Source organism: Nesoenas mayeri, assembly GCF_963082525.1.
Source record: "Nesoenas mayeri genome assembly, chromosome: 3".
Lineage (NCBI taxonomy): Eukaryota > Metazoa > Chordata > Aves > Columbiformes > Columbidae > Nesoenas > Nesoenas mayeri.
This window is the reverse complement of record NC_137544.1, coordinates 76,577,304-76,597,295: the sequence shown is the minus strand read 5'-3', so window position 1 is coordinate 76,597,295 and position 19,992 is coordinate 76,577,304. Positions and strand designations below refer to the sequence as shown.

Below are 19,992 nucleotides of genomic sequence, written 5' to 3'. Positions count from 1 at the left end.
CGGAAGAAACCCAAGCAAACGACAACAAAAACAACCACATCATGGGTGTGACAGAATGACTGATGATTTAATGCTTCTTGAAGTTTTTTGTTTCCTTCCACAGGGCATTGGTTTTAAAAACAAACAAAACGAGGTAAAATAAATTAATTTCTGTACACTTTACATACACTGTGTCACAGGGAGCTTTGCAGCAACAGTAACCAGAAATTGTTACAAAATAGAAAGTTACATGGCTGTTGCAGGTCCTCGGCAGCCTGCAACCTAGAAGGTTGTCATCCTGAGCATGGTTGTCAAAGTGATTATGTAAACATGTTTAGAAGCATTTACGATGGACAATGGATGGACCAGCTTCATCGTATTCCTGCTTTGTGATCCACATCTGCTGGAAGGTGGACAGGGAAGCCAGGATAGAACCACCGATCCAGACAGAGTACTTACGCTCAGGTGGGGCAATGATCTAGAAAAAGTCAAGAGAGCTGAGATCAGTAAACAAGAAACCACCGCGGGGGGCAGGCGCAGGAACGTGCACAGCCCTGCACGCTGCTTGCAGGGGGCAGAAGGCAGCTGCTCCTGCGCCTGGGTCCTTTGTGCTCCAGCCTTACCTTGATCTTCATTGTGCTGGGGGCCAGGGCTGTGATCTCCTTTTGCATGCGGTCAGCAATACCTGGGTACATGGTGGTACCCCCAGACATGACATTGTTGGCGTACAGGTCCTTCCTGATGTCAATGTCGCACTTCATGATGCTGTTGTAGGTGGTCTCATGGATCCCTGCAGACTCCATACCTGGGGGCAGGGAAGGGGACAAAAGCAGACACAAGTTAAGTGCAAAGCAAGAGCTCTACGGGAGGACTTAGGAGAGAGGGGAGAGCCGGTGGGGGAGGAGGAAGGGAAGGGGGGCACACACACCAATGAAGGAAGGCTGGAAGAGGGTTTCTGGGCAGCGGAAACGTTCGTTGCCGATGGTGATGACCTGCCCATCAGGCAGCTCGTAGCTCTTTTCAAGGGAGGAGGAAGAGGCAGCGGTGGCCATCTCGTTCTCAAAGTCCAGGGCCACATAGCACAGCTTCTCCTTGATGTCACGGACAATCTCACGTTCAGCTGCCGGGGGGAGCAAAGGCATCAGTGATTGCAAAGAAGGAACATGGAATGCTTGCATCTCCTTCACAGGTCTGTTAGGACTCCAGAGCCCCAACCACAAGCGAACTCCCAACAAGAGAGCACCTCCAGGGCTTGTAATGGAGGGAGAGGTTGCAGAATCCCTGGAGGTACAAGGGTGGGAAGTGAGGGGGGCCATTTTGAAGGAGGGAATAGTGCTCACCTGTGGTGACAAAGGAATAGCCACGCTCAGTCAGGATCTTCATCAGGTAGTCAGTGAGGTCCCGACCGGCCAGATCCAAGCGCATGATGGCATGGGGCAGGGCGTACCCTTCATAGATGGGGACATTGTGTGTCACACCATCACCGGAGTCCAGCACGATACCTGTGGAAATAAGAAGCAGCCACCTGAGACACAGCCCAGGAAGGGCCCTGCCCGGGGGGACAGAGCACTTGCCAGCTGCAGGGCACCAGTCCTGGGCATCCTCGCTTTGGGAAAAGGGCCAGCCGAACACCCGCACTCACCAGTGGTACGGCCAGAGGCATACAGGGACAGCACAGCCTGGATGGCCACGTACATGGCAGGGACGTTGAAGGTCTCAAACATGATTTGGGTCATCTTTTCACGGTTGGCTTTGGGGTTAAGGGGGGCCTCAGTGAGCAAGGTGGGGTGCTCCTCAGGGGCCACACGCAGCTCATTGTAGAAGGTGTGGTGCCAGATCTTCTCCATGTCATCCCAGTTCGTGATGATGCCATGTTCAATGGGGTACTTCAGGGTCAGGATACCTCTCTTGCTCTGGGCTTCATCTCCTACGTAGGAGTCCTTCTGACCCATACCCACCATGACACCCTGCGAGGGAGGAGAAGGGGTGCTCAGCAACCTCTCCACGGGCAGCAGCACAGGGCTCCCCAGCAGGCTAGGCGTCCCCCCTCCACACAGAGGGCTGGGAGGCAGCGGGGACTCTCGGCCAGCACGGGGGCAGGGCCGGGGGGATGCTCGGAGGGGGAAGGCGCCCTACCTGGTGGCGGGGGCGGCCCACGATGGAGGGGAACACGGCCCTGGGGGCGTCATCCCCGGCGAAGCCGGCCTTCACCAGGCCGGAGCCGTTGTCGCACACGAGCGCGGTGGTCTCGTCCTCGTCGCACATGGCGTGGTTTGTCTGCGGGGGCACAGCGGGGCGGGCTCAGCCTCACGGCCGGCCGGCAGCCGCAGGGCTGGGGCGCTGGGCCCGGGGCTTACCTGGGCTGGCTGCGGGCTCCGCGCGTCGCGCCGCTGACAGAGAGTCCCCCCGCTCCTCGCCGGGTGGCTGGTGGGCCGCCGCCGAGCCTTTTATCGCGGCGGCCGCCGGCCCCCAGGAATGCGGCCCCGGCCGTCGCCATATTTGGGCGTCGGGCCCGGCGCGGCCCCGGCCCGGCGCTGCCCAAAGAAGGCGCTTCTGGCCGCGGCCCAGGTGAGCCAGGCCCGGCCGTATAAGGAGCGTCTGCCGGGCCCCCCCACCCGCGGCCGGGGCCGAAATAATCCCCCGGCACCGCCGGGCCCGTTAAGGGCAAAGCAGGTGGGGGCCGCCGCCGCAGCCCCGCCGGGCGCAGGTCCGGGCGCTCCCGCGGGGGCGTTCGGAGCGGGCCCGGGCCCGCCGGGGCGTGAGGGTGGAGCGGGCCCCGGTCTTGCCGGGGCTCAGCGGGGCCGAGGGCGGCCAGGGAGCCTGGGCTGTGCGGGCACGGCTGCCGCTGCCCCGGCGGTCGGGGCTGCGGGGTCGTTGCCACTTTGTAAGGGCGCAGGTAGAGGCGGGAGCCGGGCAGGAGGACGGGGGTTGTGAGACAAGCCGAAGGGACAAGGTGGGTCCGTGGTTTGCACATCACACCGTGGCACATGACACCACACAGCAGCCCGTGTGAAAGCCACAGCTTTACAAGCCATGTATTTTTTCTTTACTGTGATTTAAAAATGGAAAATAAATGCGGGGGATAACGTCTGTCAAACGCCTGAAGAGGAGCCCGGTGAAGCATTAATCCCGGTGACCGTCTGATCGCAGAGGCCTGACGTGGCCTGAATGCTGGTGCCGTTACCCAGTGCCCATTGCTGGCCGCTGAGCTCAGCCGAGCAACGCGGCACCCACCAGCTCACCCTGACCAACAGGAGCGCCGTCCCGCGGGCGGGTCACCTCTGAGGAGCTGAAGGTGCCGCACAAGGGAAGAGGAACGGTTCATCTCCTGCAGCTATCGATATTTAAGCAGAGATTCCATGTGGTACACTTGGAAGATTTTATATAGAAATTCCTGTGACCGATGGGAAGGAGCAGTAACGCAAGGGGATTTGCAGCCCTGCCGATGAATCAATGCAAATCAACCTTCAAGACCTTCTCTGAAAGCACAACTGGCCAAGGGTAAAACCTTCCAAATTTTAAAGAGCAGGAAGGGAGGAAGAAGAAATAACAAGCCAGAAGCGTTCATGCTGTGAGGAGTCTCCTGCAATTGAATGCATTTCTGCAACTGATTTCTTCCAGTACAAGGCAGAGCAGAAGGGCCAACAGAACGAGAAAACTTTTCTTCTCCCCTATTTAATTTCTGCATCCTCCAGTTTGGCAGCATTCCTCTTTACCTCTGGCTGCTCCCTACTTCATTCTGCTATAGATTTTAATTTCCTGTTAAGTTAGTCTATAAAAGTACACTTACACTGTTCTTCAACTTCTTGTATCCTTCTTCAGTTCTGGCATCGACAACTGGCAGTACAAAAACTGGAAGCCTGAAAGCACTCAAAGGCATCACAGCCATCAAATCTGTTTACAGAACTGTAACGCTGTGTCATGGGTTCCAAAATATGGTCAGTTGTGTTGAATCAGAAATCAAATAACAGGAAGCCTAATGTTGCTGAAAGAGAAACATTCTTATTCCTTCAATGAAATCTAATGAAAGCATAAACCTACTCTATTTCTTGTTTCTTTTAATTTTATTCCTACCCCAACCTAGTTTACAGCAAAAACCCAATGGCAATATTAAATTCTTATAGTTCTGCATAAAAGATAATTATCTGCACTTAAATCTGATATTTAACTGGACTCATGAAATTAATTTGATTTTGGTTTCAAGTCAGAAAACCTTAGCAGCTGGTTTCCAGAAGAGAGCTGGGCACAGAGATCATTATCCACAACACTGAGCTGCTGAAATTGATCACAAATGACAACTGAGGAGCTTTCCTGCTATTCTGGTGACAACGGATAGAAGCGTGCACATCCTGCACCGTGTGTATATTCTATTACTGAGAAAGCAAGTATTTAAGAAACAATGTGTTCTTCCTTATTCAAAAGGAGCTATCCATACTCCTTAGGCTGTCTTAACCAAAACCTGAATTTTTTTTTTTTCCAAGTTTGTTTTTGTTACACTTGGATACAACCTAGAGCTCTGGCACAGCCTTTGATATGCGGTGGTAAATGAAGGCATCCTCCCCGTACAGTAATCTGAGACAGCAGTTCTGCACCGCAAGAGCTTATTACATAATGAGCTGGAGGACAGCAAGGAGGAACAGCCCCAAATCCCAGACTCTTCAAGCTTCCCAACAGAATACTGACCCAGCTCAACGCTCCTAGCACAAGAACATTAAACTTCAGTTTAGACGTGCGAGTTATTTTAATGAGGTTTTATTTAAGTAAACTCATTGCCGGTAGCCTTCTGTTTTGGCAATAGTCAGCTGGAAAGCCGTTGTACAAATGCCAAATGCCTCCCAACGCAGCAACAGAGTAAAACATTAGCTGCAAGGCCTTCATGGCCGATCGTTTTCTTGAGAACCTGGAGAATGCTTATACGCCAACAGGAATAAACCCAGCCCAGCAGAGCAGCCAGGCACTGTGAAACAGATTGCTGTGGATGAACAGAAACACCTGGCTCAGGAGCAAGCTGTCTGCAGCCTTCCCTGCCCACCTGGGCAGAACATGGGTGGTCAACAGGAAGGGATGAAATATCCCTAAAGTGTTTTGCTGTGGGCAGTCAATTAATGAGATTCTTCTTCAAGCAGAATTTAAAGAGTCTAGTAAGAGTTCAACTAGAACATATTTCAGCATGGAGTGGCACTCATTTGTTAGATTAGTCCCTTTCTCCCAAAATGTCAAGTTTGTTAATAACGTGAAACCACCTTTGAAGTGACATTTGAACAAGCAAGTGGAGTTCTAAAGCTTTCAATGACACACTCCTTTGAAGCCGTGGCGGGTTGTAGCATGGAAGGTGTTGGTCTCTTCTCCCAAGTAGCAAGTGACAGGATGAAAGAAAATGGCCTCAAGTTGCACAAGCAGAGGTTCACATTGAATATTAGGAAAAAAATCTTCACAGAAAGGGTTGTCAGGCACTGGAACAGGCTGCCCAGGGAAGTGGTGGAGTCACCATCCCTGGGGTGTTTAAAAGGCGTTTAGATGAGGTTCTTAGGAACATGGTTTAGTGCCAGAGTTAGGTTATGGTTGGACTCGATGATCCTGAGGGTCTCTTCCAACTGAAATGATTCTATGATTCTTTCTCTCAGCCATGCAAGGCAGCAGAAGAGCAAAGTTCGCTTCTTAGAACAATCTTAGAAGATGACTGCTGGTGCATTTCTTTCCCATATTAGTTAGAACCCCCCTAGATAAATCTATTCTTCCAAACATGTTCAGACTCTCAGCCCAGCTTACTGTATTAGTACAGGGAGGAGGGGAAGCCACAGAAGGGGAGCTGTGCTTTTAAAACTAGAAACTGGATTCTCTTCAACCAATTTAACTTCTGACCTTCTCAGCTGTTGGATCAAGTTGTTGCAGCAGGCATCGAGCCAGACAAGTAAAACATAAGGGCAAGCAAGTTGCTCTGCAGTCACTCTCTGGCTGTTGAGCTACTTGCAAAAGAAAGCTACAACATGTCAGATTAAAGTACCTTTTATTTAAAGATTAAAATCTGCTGCCAATCAGAATAATTAAAATTGAAAAGTTAAATGGATTTTTTTTTTAATCCCATGTCAGAGATAAATCACGGGGGCAGTGGGGTAAAAAAAAAAAAAAAGAAGAAAATTTGTAGCATCAACCAGTAGAAAACAAGTCACTGAGTAAAGATCATCATGCTGGACTCCTGCACTTACATAGCTGCTTTCTAGGTTTCTTCCGAGCCTAGGTTCAAGCAGTTGCTGTGAATTACTACATGGTGAGCTGCCAGTCGTTTTTACATGTATTCTAGAAATCTAGATATAACTTAATAGATAAAATATTAAAGTGTTTTGAAAAATTTTCATCTTACAGATAGAAATGGAAAGAATGGTGTATTTACTGGAGCAGGGGACTCTGAATGAGAACTGTGCTTTATTCTCTTCTGTCCCAGACATGCTGAGTGACTAGCGATAAGCCACTTACCCTTTTTGTGCCAGTAACCTTCAATGCAAAATTGAAATTACCTAGTTTCTACAGCAAAAAGTGTTGTACAGAGAAGGAGCAGAGTTACCTGACAGAATAATCATTTATTTCTTTCGTAAGTTACAGAGTCACCCAGCATTCACGTTTTCATTATGTTCTCCGAATTGAAATCCCAGCCTCAGTGAAGTAAGAGCAGAAGTTTCCACCTCCTGCAGCAGGTCCCTGTTGCACCCGCCACAGAAAACAATAGGTTTTTCTTCCGCCTCCCCTGACTGAAGTGTCAACATTTACACATTTAAGACCAAGTATATCATTCATATAGATTTTATTATAAAGTTTTAGCAAAAAAAGAACAATATGTTAAAAAAGTAGACATGAATTTAACAGTCCTTTAGAAAATGCATTTTAAAAAATGGTGAGAGTCACGCTTGTCCCTGAACGTAGAGTTCATAGTTTGCCTTTAACACAAATTTGAAGTAACCACTATGTTTCAAGCTGCCAAGTTCATTCGATTGCATCAGGTCCTCCACCTCCGGTAAATATTCACTTAACTGAACTCCTACAAGACAAAACCTTTTATTACAGCACTGATAAAAGTACTTTGCATTAGTTCAGATGATTTTTAAGTAAACACCTGTGCCTGCCTCAGAGTTCAATTATTCTTTTGGAACTGAGATGATCTAACTCTAATACACATGTCAAGAAATACAGTAAAGCTTAAATAGCCTGTAAAACTGAGTTTAAAAAAAAGGTATTTCCTACCCAGAGCTGCCCAGAGAATTTATAATTAAACCTAAAATTCTTAAATCTTAAATCCAGTTCTTTATATAACACTTCACCAAAATTAATAAAATAAAATTTTAAAAGGGCAAAAAGGAATATCAGTAATATAATAAATATTTATGTAATCACTTGCAACATTTCAGTCTGGGGTGTGGGAATCTTACAAGATAGAAGAAATTGACAGGATTGAACACACAAAACTAGAGCCTTTCTGAAGAACTTCATGTCTGTATTTTTGACATGGAGCATTGTCTGTTCTGGAAAAAGTTCATAGGCAGTAATATTTGAAACAAACTCTGACTCTAAATTCCTTCCCTCCTCTCTCCCCAGTTGTAATTTCCATGGCCATAATTTCCCATGTTCAGCTTTAACTGGGGATGGTGGTTTTTTTTTTCTTCTTGTAGGGAGGGAAAAGAACAAAAAAAAGAAGCTAAAATAGTTAAAGCTTTTCTGAATGACAGACAAATAGTTATTAATCTCTTATCTTACAAAAGATAAATATTTAACTCCAGAAGACATACTTTACTGTACAGCAAGAAACTGTTAAAAATCCAATGGCTGCCCTACTGAGCAAGTAATTGGTAAATCTGCTCATTTCTTATCCCCTCAATATTTTCCCAAGATAGAATTAGCTCCATATGACTGAAAGTATCTAGCAGAATGCATATGGAAAATTTTATTACTCCGGGACTTTCTTAACACTACTTTTATATGTGTTCATCTTAAGCAGCTTTTGAAACAACAGTTTCAAAAGGTCCAATTGAAGTCCACTTTACCTTCTTTCAGTAGTTTTTGTAGTATTTTCACAAATATGCTATCTTTAGCTCTTTCAATTGGATCATCTTTACCATCTGAACTGGACCATCTGCAAGTCAAAGAATAATTGTGGAATGAATTGGACAGAAGAAATCAAATGAAAACTAACAAGAAAAAATATGCAAAATAATTTGATAAATCAAAGGTGATTAAGACATGTTCACATGTGTTATGTGCTTAGCTATATCTCAAAGTAAGAGGTTTTAGCTATCTTGTGTTAATTATTCCTTATTCCAAGAATAAAACTGCAATAAAATTGCACTACTATAACATAGTCTAATTAGAATAACAGAAATTCTTCCCATCTTCTAAACTGTAAAAGAAAACATTATTTCTTTGATAAAAATCAAAAATATTATCTATCAATATAAGGATTACCTATTCTCAGTAATTGTATTTTATGACTGAGATGATACAAGTACGGGTTTATTTTTTGGTAGAATGAAGCAAGAGCAGCAATTTGCTAGCATTTTTGGAAAAAAAAGCACCAATGCTGAGAAAAGGAAGGAGGAGGAAAAAAATTGTAAAGTGTAAGTTGTAGGCCTGTAACAGTGCACACAGACACAAAACAAATACTGTTTGCCTCATTTGTGATTAAATGTGAAGGCGAAGACTCACAAATGAAAGTCTCATCTGTTATAAGAAAATCCCAAAGAGATTTTTCTATGAGAAAGATTATAGCTTTATGTGTAGCAAGCTTTAAGCCAACACCAACCTAACTTCCTCTGCTGCGGTTCTTCAGCTGTGAAAGTCTCCTGTTCCAGATGTGAAACCACCAGACAAAACCAGTTCATGTATTTCCCCCTTAACCAACATGAAGCTCCCTGGACCAACGGGACACACTTGCAACAGATCTGGCCATGGCTCCCAGGAGCTATTACTGACAAATTCTTGGCACCTCACTGCAGCCAGTTTTACCCTGTATGTCACGTAAACTCCCAAACTCTAAGATGTAATCTTTAATTCTACTGGGAAGAATGTGAGGGAAGGAGGGAGTGATCTGAGGAAACAAATCACTCATAGGCACAGATAACGCTGTTCAGTGCAAAGTGATTGCAAATTGCATCTGGGTGGCCAGTGGACTGGATGAAATTTTGTCAGCATTATATATGATTTGAATGGTTTAATTATGACACTCAGAACTCTGCTCTTGGCTCAGGGTAGAAAGGACATAAACCAATGACTGGACTGGTGCCATGCAGGAGTTCTGAATTCTCCTGTCCTGAAAAGAATAGGAAGGGAAAAAAACACTTGGAATAGTGTGAACCTGTCTCTGCATGTTATTTATGTCATTATGTGACAATAACTTAGCTATGTAAGTAGGAATTTATTTTCTACAGACCACTGTCCTTTAGAATCTATCCTATACATGAGCGTCAATCCAAGTGCTGCTTATTTCCATTTTAATCACAAATGGCAGAGTGCACTTGGAATGTGTTCTCTCCTTGTCTTTTCTTCCCTAGGTCCTCTTGGAACGTGGATGGGAGCTAGAAAAGCTGGGTAACTTCTGAAAATGAGAAAGGAAAGGGAGAAAATGCCATTTGAGTTATTTAACCTGGGAGAGAACAGTATCGCTGCTTGACAAGAAGATTCTTCTGACTAATTGGATTCAGCCCGTATTTGGTGATGAATGTCCGGGCTCTTATAAGCAGTATTTAAGCCTTTGACCTCTTACAGTCAAGAACGCAGCTGTAGCTCAAAAGGGTCATGAACATGTCAATGTGGTTCAATGGCCAAATATAAGCGAAATAAATGTTTATAAGAGTGACCTCTGCATATTTCTTTTAAAAGGCTTCTATTTGAGATGCTTCAGAGTAAAAGAAAGCTTCAGCATTGGTCATTTCTTCTACACTAGCAAAGAGTTCAAGAGTGAAAGCTGCATGACTGCATTTCTATGTTGAGTGCTGAGAATGCACAGTAGGTTGCCAGTAAGCTACGTGAACAAAGTACTGCAGATTGTTTTTTTCTTTTTGCTGGTGTTTCACTTTACATTCAGACACATTCAGAACAGATAGTTTCTACTTTACTAAGCTTATGCTATGAAATTCAATCTTTTCAGTGAGCCAGACAACAGCATACTAACACATAATTCTGGACAAGCCACGTCACAAATACTCGTAGTAATTTATATTCATAGTGGGCTTACCCATCTCTTCGGAGAGCCTTACAGAGAATTTTAAGTTTAAGATCATTTACATCCACTTCCTCTTCCTTCAGTTCATATAAGGAGAAAAGACAGGCAAGTTAAAACTATTTGGTTTTAAGAAATAATCAAAGAATTAGATTATTCAATTACTGAACATTGTTTTTAAACACATGCTATTTTAACAGGTCACCTGATCAGACTGTTGAAACACCAAAGAGTGTTCATTTCCATTTAAAAACATGGCTCAGACTTTCTACACGACCACACACTGCTGAAGACCGACTACCTCAATTTTAAAAAGGGTTGATTTTAAAGCATGTGAACAAGTATCAGTTTGTAGAACAGCATATTCCAGGCAAGTTTTATTTTAAAATGTGCTAAATGGTGACTGAAGTCAAGGCTTATTTTTTTCAGCATGGCCAACGTAACAAGCATCCATTAGGGCCCACATTAGGATGTATGGTTTATGAATATATTAGTAAATGTCTTCAAAGGTACACATTTGTCTTGGAAAGGGCAGTCCCTTCAGTGCACAGAAACTGAGATAATTGGTGTCAGAGCCCCTTTTAAAATATAACGTCAGAAAAAAGACCATCTATTTTTTCCCCATCTCCATGTGCTGAAGCATCACATCTACTTTAAATTCCCTCAATAAAAGAAAGCATGAACTCTTCCATTGAGAAGCCTGGAAGCAAGAAGATGGGTCGTGATGTTACCACCACCTGTAATTTGCGTTGAACAGTTCTACTGAAGTTGTTAGAGACTCAAATATCTGAGTCAAAAAAATCATTTTGTATCTCATGTTTTTAGAGTGGCACTTACTTTATTTAGATATAAGAAACCAATATAGTTGTCTCAATGTTCATGAATTGTGTTGACAAAATTTAAGAAGAAAACTAATTTACAAGAAAGAACCAAATGAGTTCACTCAAGTATATTTTACTGCAAAATATTGTTATTTGGACTATTTATGTTATAAAAATGAAGGGGGAAGTTAAAATGCATTTTTTTTCCTCTTTTAAAACTAAAGAGAACTCAGAGTAACATGCTACTCTAAGTAGTGATACTCTTTCCTCAGTACACAAAATATTAAACACATGACAAGTAAACATATTCATACATAAAGCAAAAAAGCTCTAGTTAATAACAGTAATGTTATTCAAAATAAAATTTGATTAAAGAAATGCAATTAAACAAATTTGAAATAAATTTAAATTTTAAAATAAATTATAAAAGCATTTTTAATTATCAAATCAAAGTTACTGCAGTCCAACCAAATGGCACCATGGTGTTTACAAAGTACAACTACAGAGAGGATTTTAACTCGGAGCCCTATCCACACGAGCAGGAATTGGGATAATCATAAAGGAGCTCTCATTTTCAATTAGTAAGAAATACTTCCACTTAAATAATACAACTTTAGCTTTTTAGCAAAGACTGTTATTAATTCAGGTTTGATGCTTCTGAGAAGTTGATTTATTCATGCTTAGTGGAGAATTACTCCTGACAATATACTAGATGGTAAAACCAGATGCAGTGAGAAAGCAGATCCCAAATCTGTGGTTCGATGCTATTTACATGTTAAAAAGCTGATGACTATCCCACATTGTCTCATGACAATCAGAGAAACTGCCAAGAGGGAAGACACAAGAGCTAAACTACTGAAAGCAGATGATCTTTGTGCTGCTTGGAGAAAGCCAGGAGAGAAGCAAGGCTCTAAAAAAGAAACTGTAGACTATAAATGGGAAGCGAAGATGAGGAGTGTCATTTTTCTTAAATGACCTAAACCACGTTTTGCATTAAGTATCTGGTGACTTAAAAACAAACTGAAAAAACACATCAGGGGTTATTTTTAATTACTGTACACTAAGCCAATATGTTACCTGCAAATGCATCATCCTAGCTTAAATAATAACGAATAATTGTTTAAAAGTCTCTGGATTAGAAATCCTTCCAAATCTTTTCTTACCTCATCGATATATTCCAGTAGATCAAGTGCTTTCTTGAAGTCATACTCGTTGGCCCTTCTGTTCTCATCACATATGTACATCTATGACATGAGAGATTAACGTGGAGAATTATTTTTAGCCTACAAACTAATGTAACTGATATCATGGACGACTCATTGTGCGAAGACCACCATGTATTTTCCACTTACATGACCTTCTCATGAAAATATGTCTTGATTCAACTGCAAGTATTTTTATAGTAAGGAATATACTTAAGGTTTTAGAGCAGCATTCCACCTACATGACAATGGTCTGTGGACAAATGATATTGGATATAAGGCTGCTAGGTTTCAAATTTAAGTGCCATTTAAGGCTGTAACATTCCTGGACTATTGTAGCCAGAGCTCAGCTCCAGAAATAAGCTCTCAGAATTATTTTGGTAATTAAGCTCAAAGCAGTACTTAAGCACACATACAGCCTTTCACCGTTTACAAACAGATAAGTTTGCCATCAATATTTCATACTCCACTCCCCCCAAAATTCTAAATTAGTACCTTAAAGGAAAATTAACATTAACGGTCTTTTTCTTTACACTTTCCAAGTTCCATTCTTGCATTACAAGTAGCAAATATGAGCATCGGTTTGACAACAGAATTCAGAAGGAAAACTGTCATGGTATCAAGCACTCACCATGTAATGAGGGACACTTCCTGATCTCCTCTAATTCCACAGATAATCCCACTTAAAGACACAGGTAATGACTTCAGAATCTGCTATCAGCCTTGTTTACATTCTAGTTTTCTTAGAACAAGTGCACTGACAACTTTTGATTTTCCACAGGATTGCAAGAAAAGGAAGCACAAAACCGACAGCAAGACAGGGCCTGATTTGTTTTACAAGGTATTGTTGTTGCTCATCAAATCTTATTTCTGTGCATCACAGGATGGTAAAAATATACTGGCAATGAGGCAGAAACAATAAGGCTACTGGTTGCTGGCTACCACCAGAAAGGGGTGTGGAAAGGGAGTCAGCACCATTAGTGATCCCAGGACTGGAGCAGTTCATGTTTCTGTTTCAGTGTGGGCTGGAGAGGTTGGTTTGTTTGTTTTTGAAAAAGAAACAAACAAATAAAAAAGGTAGAAAGACTTTAAGTGCAACAGGTGACCAAAAGCCTCTTCCTGCCTCTAGTCCTTTCTTTTTCTAGATTACAGCATCCTTCTCCACTAGGGTGGAATTCTAACTCCTTCTGCATTCCAAGTCCTGTCTTACTGAGAATGTAAGAAAAAACTCATCTCTAAAAACTGGCTTAGACCAGTAAATCAGCCTCTGGCACTGATTTGATTTTCTTCTTCTCCTAGCAGCACTCTAAAATACACGTTCAACAAAAAAGAATTTTAACTAAAACCAGCATTCTGAACCCTGGTGTTGGCATAAACTAAGTAAAGATTAAAAAAATTAATGTATAAGATCTTTAGGTGCTTAGCAAGTCATGTAAGGGATAAAGACAGCTGTGATCTTCTCATTTATTTTATCACACAGAGGCAGAAAACATACTGGAACTTCACCTGCGCAATGAAGCAAAACACAAGATACTTACATCAATGAGCTGAGATACAGACAACACTGGCATATCATTGAGGTTCAGCTGTTTCTCTGCCAGTAATTGTTCAGGAAGCGTCTCTTGATGTAACAGAAAGCGTTCCTGTTCCGATATTTCTTGTAGTCATTTAAGGAAAGGAATGTTTCATGTTATTAGAATGTAATAATAAATTATATGGAACAGTAATAACTGTCAAGTCACAATACTATTCAGGTCTACAAGTGTTTGTTATGAAGCATTTTATTTGGACCCTTATCTATGTTCCTGAAGCAGAGAAATACTTCCACTTCGATATTGTCATCCAGGTGAACTATTTCTTACTTTCCACTCAGGCTTCCAGTGCAATGCAGACTGATAACCCTTCTCAAAATCACAAAATAAATGCATAGGTTTGGAGGCAAGTTGTTGCACTATGCAGGAAAGCTGGTTGCAGTTTTTAGGAGCTCCATTTTGACAGAAGATTTGTGCCATTGCCCTGGCTCCAGCTCATGAATTATGCTATTTTGATTGTTTTATTTTCCAGTATAATCTGCTTTAGGCTTATAAATTATTACTCAGAAACAATCCAAACAGAATCATTTCAGCCACAGCGTGTGAACCCTGCCCTGTCCCCTGCAAGTTCCATTGCTTGATAAAGAAGCATTTTATCTGTCTAAATAAAAAAGCAGAATGCAGCAGAAATAATTATTCTTTATCAATAGAAAACTGATACACAAAGAATATAAGTTTTAAAAGCTATGTCATGTGTCATATAGAAACGTGTAGCAGAGTAAAGTCCAGACCAAGTTTTGAGAGTCCATTACTCTACTGAAATAAAGCTCTGATTTCCCCATTTTTCTACAGTTTTCCTATTTAGAGATGAGATTCTTCACATTAGCATAGGGTTTTCTCACAGCGATGAGAAAACTAAATTTTTACTTCAAGGTTTCACACAATGCTTTCACACATAATTTAAAGGACAGAGGACATTATTACAAATTAAAAATAATTTGTGAAGCCTACTTAATTATCATAATAATCACCTGCCTTTTTCAACAGGATTCCTTTTAAGAATTGTAAAAACATACATGGATAGATGTGCAGATAAACAGAATGAAGCTTGAGTAATATCCTTGAGTAGTATTTCAAAGCTTCCCCCTGGTGGCCAGTATTAGCATAACTATTAGTGTAGAATTGCTTTTTCACAAACTCATAGCAACACACGCTGCACAAACAGTATCAGGAAAAGGGTATTTCCCAAAGTGACAGGAAAGCAGAGCAGTGGAACTGTTGCATTTGGCAATGGAGCAAAACAGGCATCCCTACTTCTCCCATTAACAACTGTTAAGGAAGTTTCTTTTCCCCAGGTTTCCACTTTCAGCTAAAGCATAATGAGGCAATGTCACTCTAACCTTTCTAGACACAAAGAGTAAGATGCTGACAAAGCACTTCTTGATCTCGAGTACCTACGTTTGCGGACATATTATTACAATATGGCACAGTTACAAGATTTCCTTGTACAGCCCAAGAGTCTCAGGACTTGAAAATAATTCAAAATTGAGTTATTCAATAAACAGGCTTTAAGAAATAAAATAATTTTTACCTTGCATCTGAAATATAAAATGCAGCTTCACCTATTGCAGAACTGTCTAATGACTCCTCAAAAAGACTGTGCAGCTTGTTATTTATACCAATATTTTGTGTGCTATTAGAAAAAGTGAAAAGGTACAAATTCCCCTCAGTCATAATCCTAATTCACAAGTGAGGGTGAATACAGTTACTGCCTCATGCTGTCTTCCTGCAATGAGAACAATCAACCTGCTTTTCCTTACCACATTAAGTTAGAGCCCTCAGACTAATAGATTAACTATCTGCAAAATTAAATAGATTAAATATCCGTAAAATTCTAATTCAATAACTTCAGTAGTCTATTCTTCACTGTGCTCTGTTTTTATTTCTTACCTTCTATTTTCTCTTGCAGTATATCTTCTGAGAAGTCAGATGCCAGCGCAGCTAATTTGCTCAAGCCAAGAAGTGTTTTCTTCTTTGCAAAGTATCGGGTCTCCATATTTGCTAAAGTCTGCAGTGTTCTGTGAGCCTGAAATTAATAAAGATGTTATAAACCAGTTTTAGACTTTAACATCAGAAGGTTAACAGATAAAGATTTACTCTGAACTGCAGTCTCACGGATATTGTTTGTAACAGTATAACCCATATTTTTAAAAGTTGTACAACTTGCACATTAAAACTTTGCAATACACTCTTCAGGAAGAGAAAAACAGCTCTACTCCAATTATATCCAAAGAACATTTTCATTAGTAATCACAAAAAGTTATCTTATGATCAAATGATGAATTGGCTTTGCCATAAAAAACTTGCAAATACGCTCTGACAGGACAACTTTGCATAGAGATTGATTTACTTGTTAACTCAGGAATTTGAAAACCAGGATTATACACATAATCATTGCAGTAACCAAACATTTAGGCAAGGAATTTATATGCCTGTTGGACACAGAACAGAAAATTTCTGAGCACCTACTCAGAAATAAACTATCCAGACTGAATTACTTGTGTATTTTAGAATCCTTGTACCCTCTTCATAGTGCTTTGCTGGGAAAGACAAAACCTCAGTCAACACAAATGGAAAGTTACAAGACCCTCTGGATGGTTTCTGTTGTTGTTGTTTGTCGGGGTTTTTTGTTGGTTTGTTTTGGGGTTGTGCGTGGGTTTTTTAAGGGTCATAAAGAATTATCAACCTATAAACATTGCCATGCACTGCATGCTTAATAGATATGCACATGGACTGAAAGGAGCAATATTTCTTTAGAATTAGTTTATTTGCTAAACTGAAAGACATTTGGAAATCTAGCAGAGGGAAGGGGAGACTGACCAACAGGAAGTAGGGAATGAATAACAGGGCAGCCTACAAGGCAACAAAGAATCCAACGTCACATTAACCTACCCACATGCACATCAGCTACTAAAAAGACAATACTGCTTTCATACTACAAGTAGAAAATCTATTGATTACTTTAATCACTTTTGTGATACCTCCAAATTATTTTGCTTTGAATAGTTAGTTTTTAAATTTCAGTTTTTCCCTCGCTGGATAATCTGATGACCCTATTAATATTTCCTGTAAACTCTCAATTCCACCAAAGTGCTGATCACAAAGCCACATAAAACTTCCTTAATACAAAATATTAGTCACCAACAAGGGATGAAAAGCAGCCCTAATTTCCATTACAAGGTGCAGTGGCTTAGATGACATACCAGTGGGTGCCTGGAAGGAGGCCGTTGGAACTGCACTAATGATACATGTCATCTCTCCCTTAAGTCACTTAGATAAACTCTCATCTTCTGATGATGATGAATCAGAACTAGATCATTTGCCGACTTGTGTATGTACTTGACTCATTTAACATATGGTACTTTGGTTTGGTTGTATTAAGAAACCCTACCTTTTGCAAATCCTGACTATTGATTTCGTGTAACCAGCTTAGATGTTCATGAGCTTGCAAGAAACTGGCCAGCTGTCCATGCTGAGCAATAGGCTGAGACAACAGCTTTCCTCGCTTTCCTTTTTCTAAATACCAGCGAAACAGGAAATCTGAAAAATTCTGAAGATAACAGGAATATGAGTAGATTTATAAAGTTACATTTAAATACCTTGTTTGTCTTTTAAGGCAAAATGTTTCATAAAATACAATTGGTAAGAACCTGCTTAACAAAACAAAACACATACGCACAAAAATAATATCCTGTTGATGAAAAAACTTAAGAGTTCTGATAGAAATAGTGTTAAAAGGATGGATCAGCTACAGTGCAAGAGATGCTGATACACACAGCAGGGTTTATCCTTCCGTTGAAGTGAAGGAACTGCCAAATGTAAATTCTTACACGAAGAATGGAAATGGGTATCACATCACCCACAATACAAATCTTATTTATCTGTTTCTTCCCCCTCCCCTCAGAATTCTGTGCCTACTACTTTCTTTCAAATGTAAGTTTGCTTCTGCTATCACTGTTTTTGAAACATTCCCTCCCATCTCCAGCTGGACCTACAACCTTAATTCTCTCGGTTGTTATAAAAAGCTAATGACTTGTTTTGCAGTCTCAGGGTAAAATACACCATTGAGTTCCGCACAGTGAATTTTGACTCCAATTTTCCACATTACCCCATATGTATATGGAAATACATATGTGTTAAAAAAAGCAGGACACGCCCCCAGTCATAACTTTTGTAGCGTTTCAGGTACAAATGTATTATTATGAAACACCAGCTGAAGGAATTAAAAAAAAGAGTTACCTGATCTGCAAACTGAGTCATGTAACGCTGTAATCTGGCCTGGTTGTCTGTCTGCTCACACATTTGCACCAGGATATCAAAGTCACAGTATTTCTCTGCTAAAGCAGCTGCCATCTGATACTGTCCCAGGGAAACTAAGTAAACAAGAAGAAAAAGAAGTTTTATCAAATAATCTCATCTTTGGCTGTTGAGTGACTGAGAGCAGAAACCAGAAAAAAAGAAGACAAGTGTCAAGTGTTTACAAAGATACTACACATTCCCAAAGAAACATTTGCCTCACCGCATCCATAGCTTGTGCACATGCAAGCTTACGTACCTAGCGCTCTATCCGCAATACAAGAGGGAAGAAAAGGTTAGAGTACTAAATTGCCAGTATACATACTATTTGCTCTGAAAATCAGCAGCATCTGCTATTTGTGATTTTGGCAGAGAGAAAAAAGTCAACCCATGACTTAATATCTGAAGTAATATCCATTTAATTGTGCAAAGTGACAAAGCAGCAGGCAAAGATTTTGATAACAAATAGAGCAAGTAAAGGTAACACACTTTGAATACAAACCCTATTATTTAAAATGCTTCATTTTGGTTCAAATACATAAGAGTTAGCAGAACACACAACTTTCTTTGTAAGGAAATATTAACTTTAGACTGAACATAATGATATAAAATGTATTTACAAATAACAGAGCCCACAAATGTCAGTAAAACTGACAATGATAGATTAAAGAGATTTCCTAAGGTTTAAGGATTTTAGAAGGCAGTGATTATTAAATTGTTCTATTTATAGCATTCATTTTTAGTCTAAAAATTAAACTTTATAAGCTTACTAAAAAGTATTGGCTCAGAGTTATTTCCACTTAACAAGGGGTCTTTTCTTTCAAGTACTCATTAAAGATTTGACGACACCTGACAGGTTAAACAGTGGGTTTGATTATTAAATAATCAAGATTTGAAAAGTAATTATTTCTTCATAAACACTAAACAAACTTTCAGGCATATAAATGTATGTCAACTAGTGACACTATAAACATTTAGAAAACCATCAGCCAGCTGGCACTTGATAAATTCCTGCCAGAAAAATATAACAAGTTAGCAAAAACCTCAACCAGTAATGTGTCTTGCTAGAGGTATGGGCACGGGTGGTATGGATGCAATTCTGTCATCTGTTGTTATTTTGTAAATACCCCAAAAATCATTAAAACAGCCACTTACACTCTAAAGGCAAACACGTAGAACAAATAAAATTCATACACAGATGCCACTTACTCCATCAGATTTGCATGGAACATTTAATCCTTGCACGAAGGAAAACTGACAGTACTTACGGAGAGGAGACAAGAGTTCTGATCTTTTCTGCACATACTCCATTTCCACGTTGCTGTATCGCTCTTGATCAGCAGGGCAGTCCACAGATTTCAGCTGGGAAACGTAGCCATCCAGAAAACAATCCAGCAGTGCCAGCAGCTGCTCAGCCACCACGCCGCGGAGGTTACTGTCCACCTGGGGATACACCATCTTCAGAATGACACCATGCTGACGGATTATTGCTGCACGGAGGCTGCTAGATGCTTGGGGAAACAACACAGGGAACATTAAAACAATAATCCCATCACCACAGGGATCTATGCTGAGGTATAACCAAAAGATTACTACATATAATAAAAAAAACCCAAACAACAACCCAGAAAGAAAAGAAGCTAATAAACACTTTCATTTTTAAAAATAAAAGAAAAATAATTTAAAAAAACCCACAACCAAAAAAACCCAAACAAAAAAACCACAAACACATACTCCCATCTACCTTTGCACATTACATTTGGCCAAAATGTAGTAAACAAAAAAGAATGGAAACAAAACCAACCCCTGAACTACACTGTCAAATATCAATGCCAGCTATTTTTCAGAAGAAAATAATCACTTGCATGATCTGTAAGGAAAGCAGGGAATACCCACAA

The 19,992-nt window shown here is 40.9% G+C and overlaps 2 protein-coding genes across 7 annotated transcripts in view; both read right to left on the bottom strand.

The window, feature by feature from the left end:
• Nucleotides 1-313: 313 nt before the first annotated feature.
• ACTA1 (actin alpha 1, skeletal muscle) lies at nt 314-2,244 on the bottom strand (the record flags this gene model as incomplete). 2 transcript variants are annotated; one of them, XM_080340818.1, is made up of 6 exons in its annotated part: nt 314-457; nt 603-784; nt 908-1,099; nt 1,320-1,481; nt 1,622-1,946; nt 2,116-2,244. In XM_080340818.1, 6 exons carry the CDS (start codon nt 2,242-2,244, stop codon nt 314-316), a joined length of 1,134 nt encoding a protein of 377 aa, XP_080196944.1. The 2 variants fall into 2 exon arrangements, with proteins under 2 accessions (XP_080196944.1, XP_080196945.1); XM_080340819.1 differs by having other exon boundaries at nt 1,622-1,817.
• Nucleotides 2,245-6,761: 4,517 nt separating this feature from the next.
• NUP133 (nucleoporin 133) overlaps nt 6,762-19,992 on the bottom strand; it is a 35,699-nt gene continuing 22,468 nt past the window's right edge. For 2 of the 5 annotated variants that reach the window (XM_080340817.1, XM_080340815.1), the window contains exons 18-26: nt 19,363-19,605; nt 18,038-18,171; nt 17,190-17,348; nt 15,689-15,824; nt 13,745-13,863; nt 12,168-12,248; nt 10,199-10,263; nt 8,013-8,101; nt 6,762-7,012 (exon numbers count right to left, since the gene is read on the bottom strand). In XM_080340817.1, coding sequence (XP_080196943.1) covers nt 6,876-7,012; nt 8,013-8,101; nt 10,199-10,263; nt 12,168-12,248; nt 13,745-13,863; nt 15,689-15,824; nt 17,190-17,348; nt 18,038-18,171; nt 19,363-19,605 — 1,163 coding nt within the window. In that variant the 3' untranslated portion in view covers nt 6,762-6,875. Of the gene's footprint in view, nt 7,013-8,012; nt 8,102-9,535; nt 9,560-10,198; nt 10,303-12,167; nt 12,249-13,744; nt 13,864-15,688; nt 15,825-17,189; nt 17,349-18,037; nt 18,172-19,362; nt 19,606-19,992 lie in introns of those variants that run through there. The other 3 variants (XR_013921916.1, XR_013921917.1, XM_080340816.1) reach the window with 3 other exon arrangements.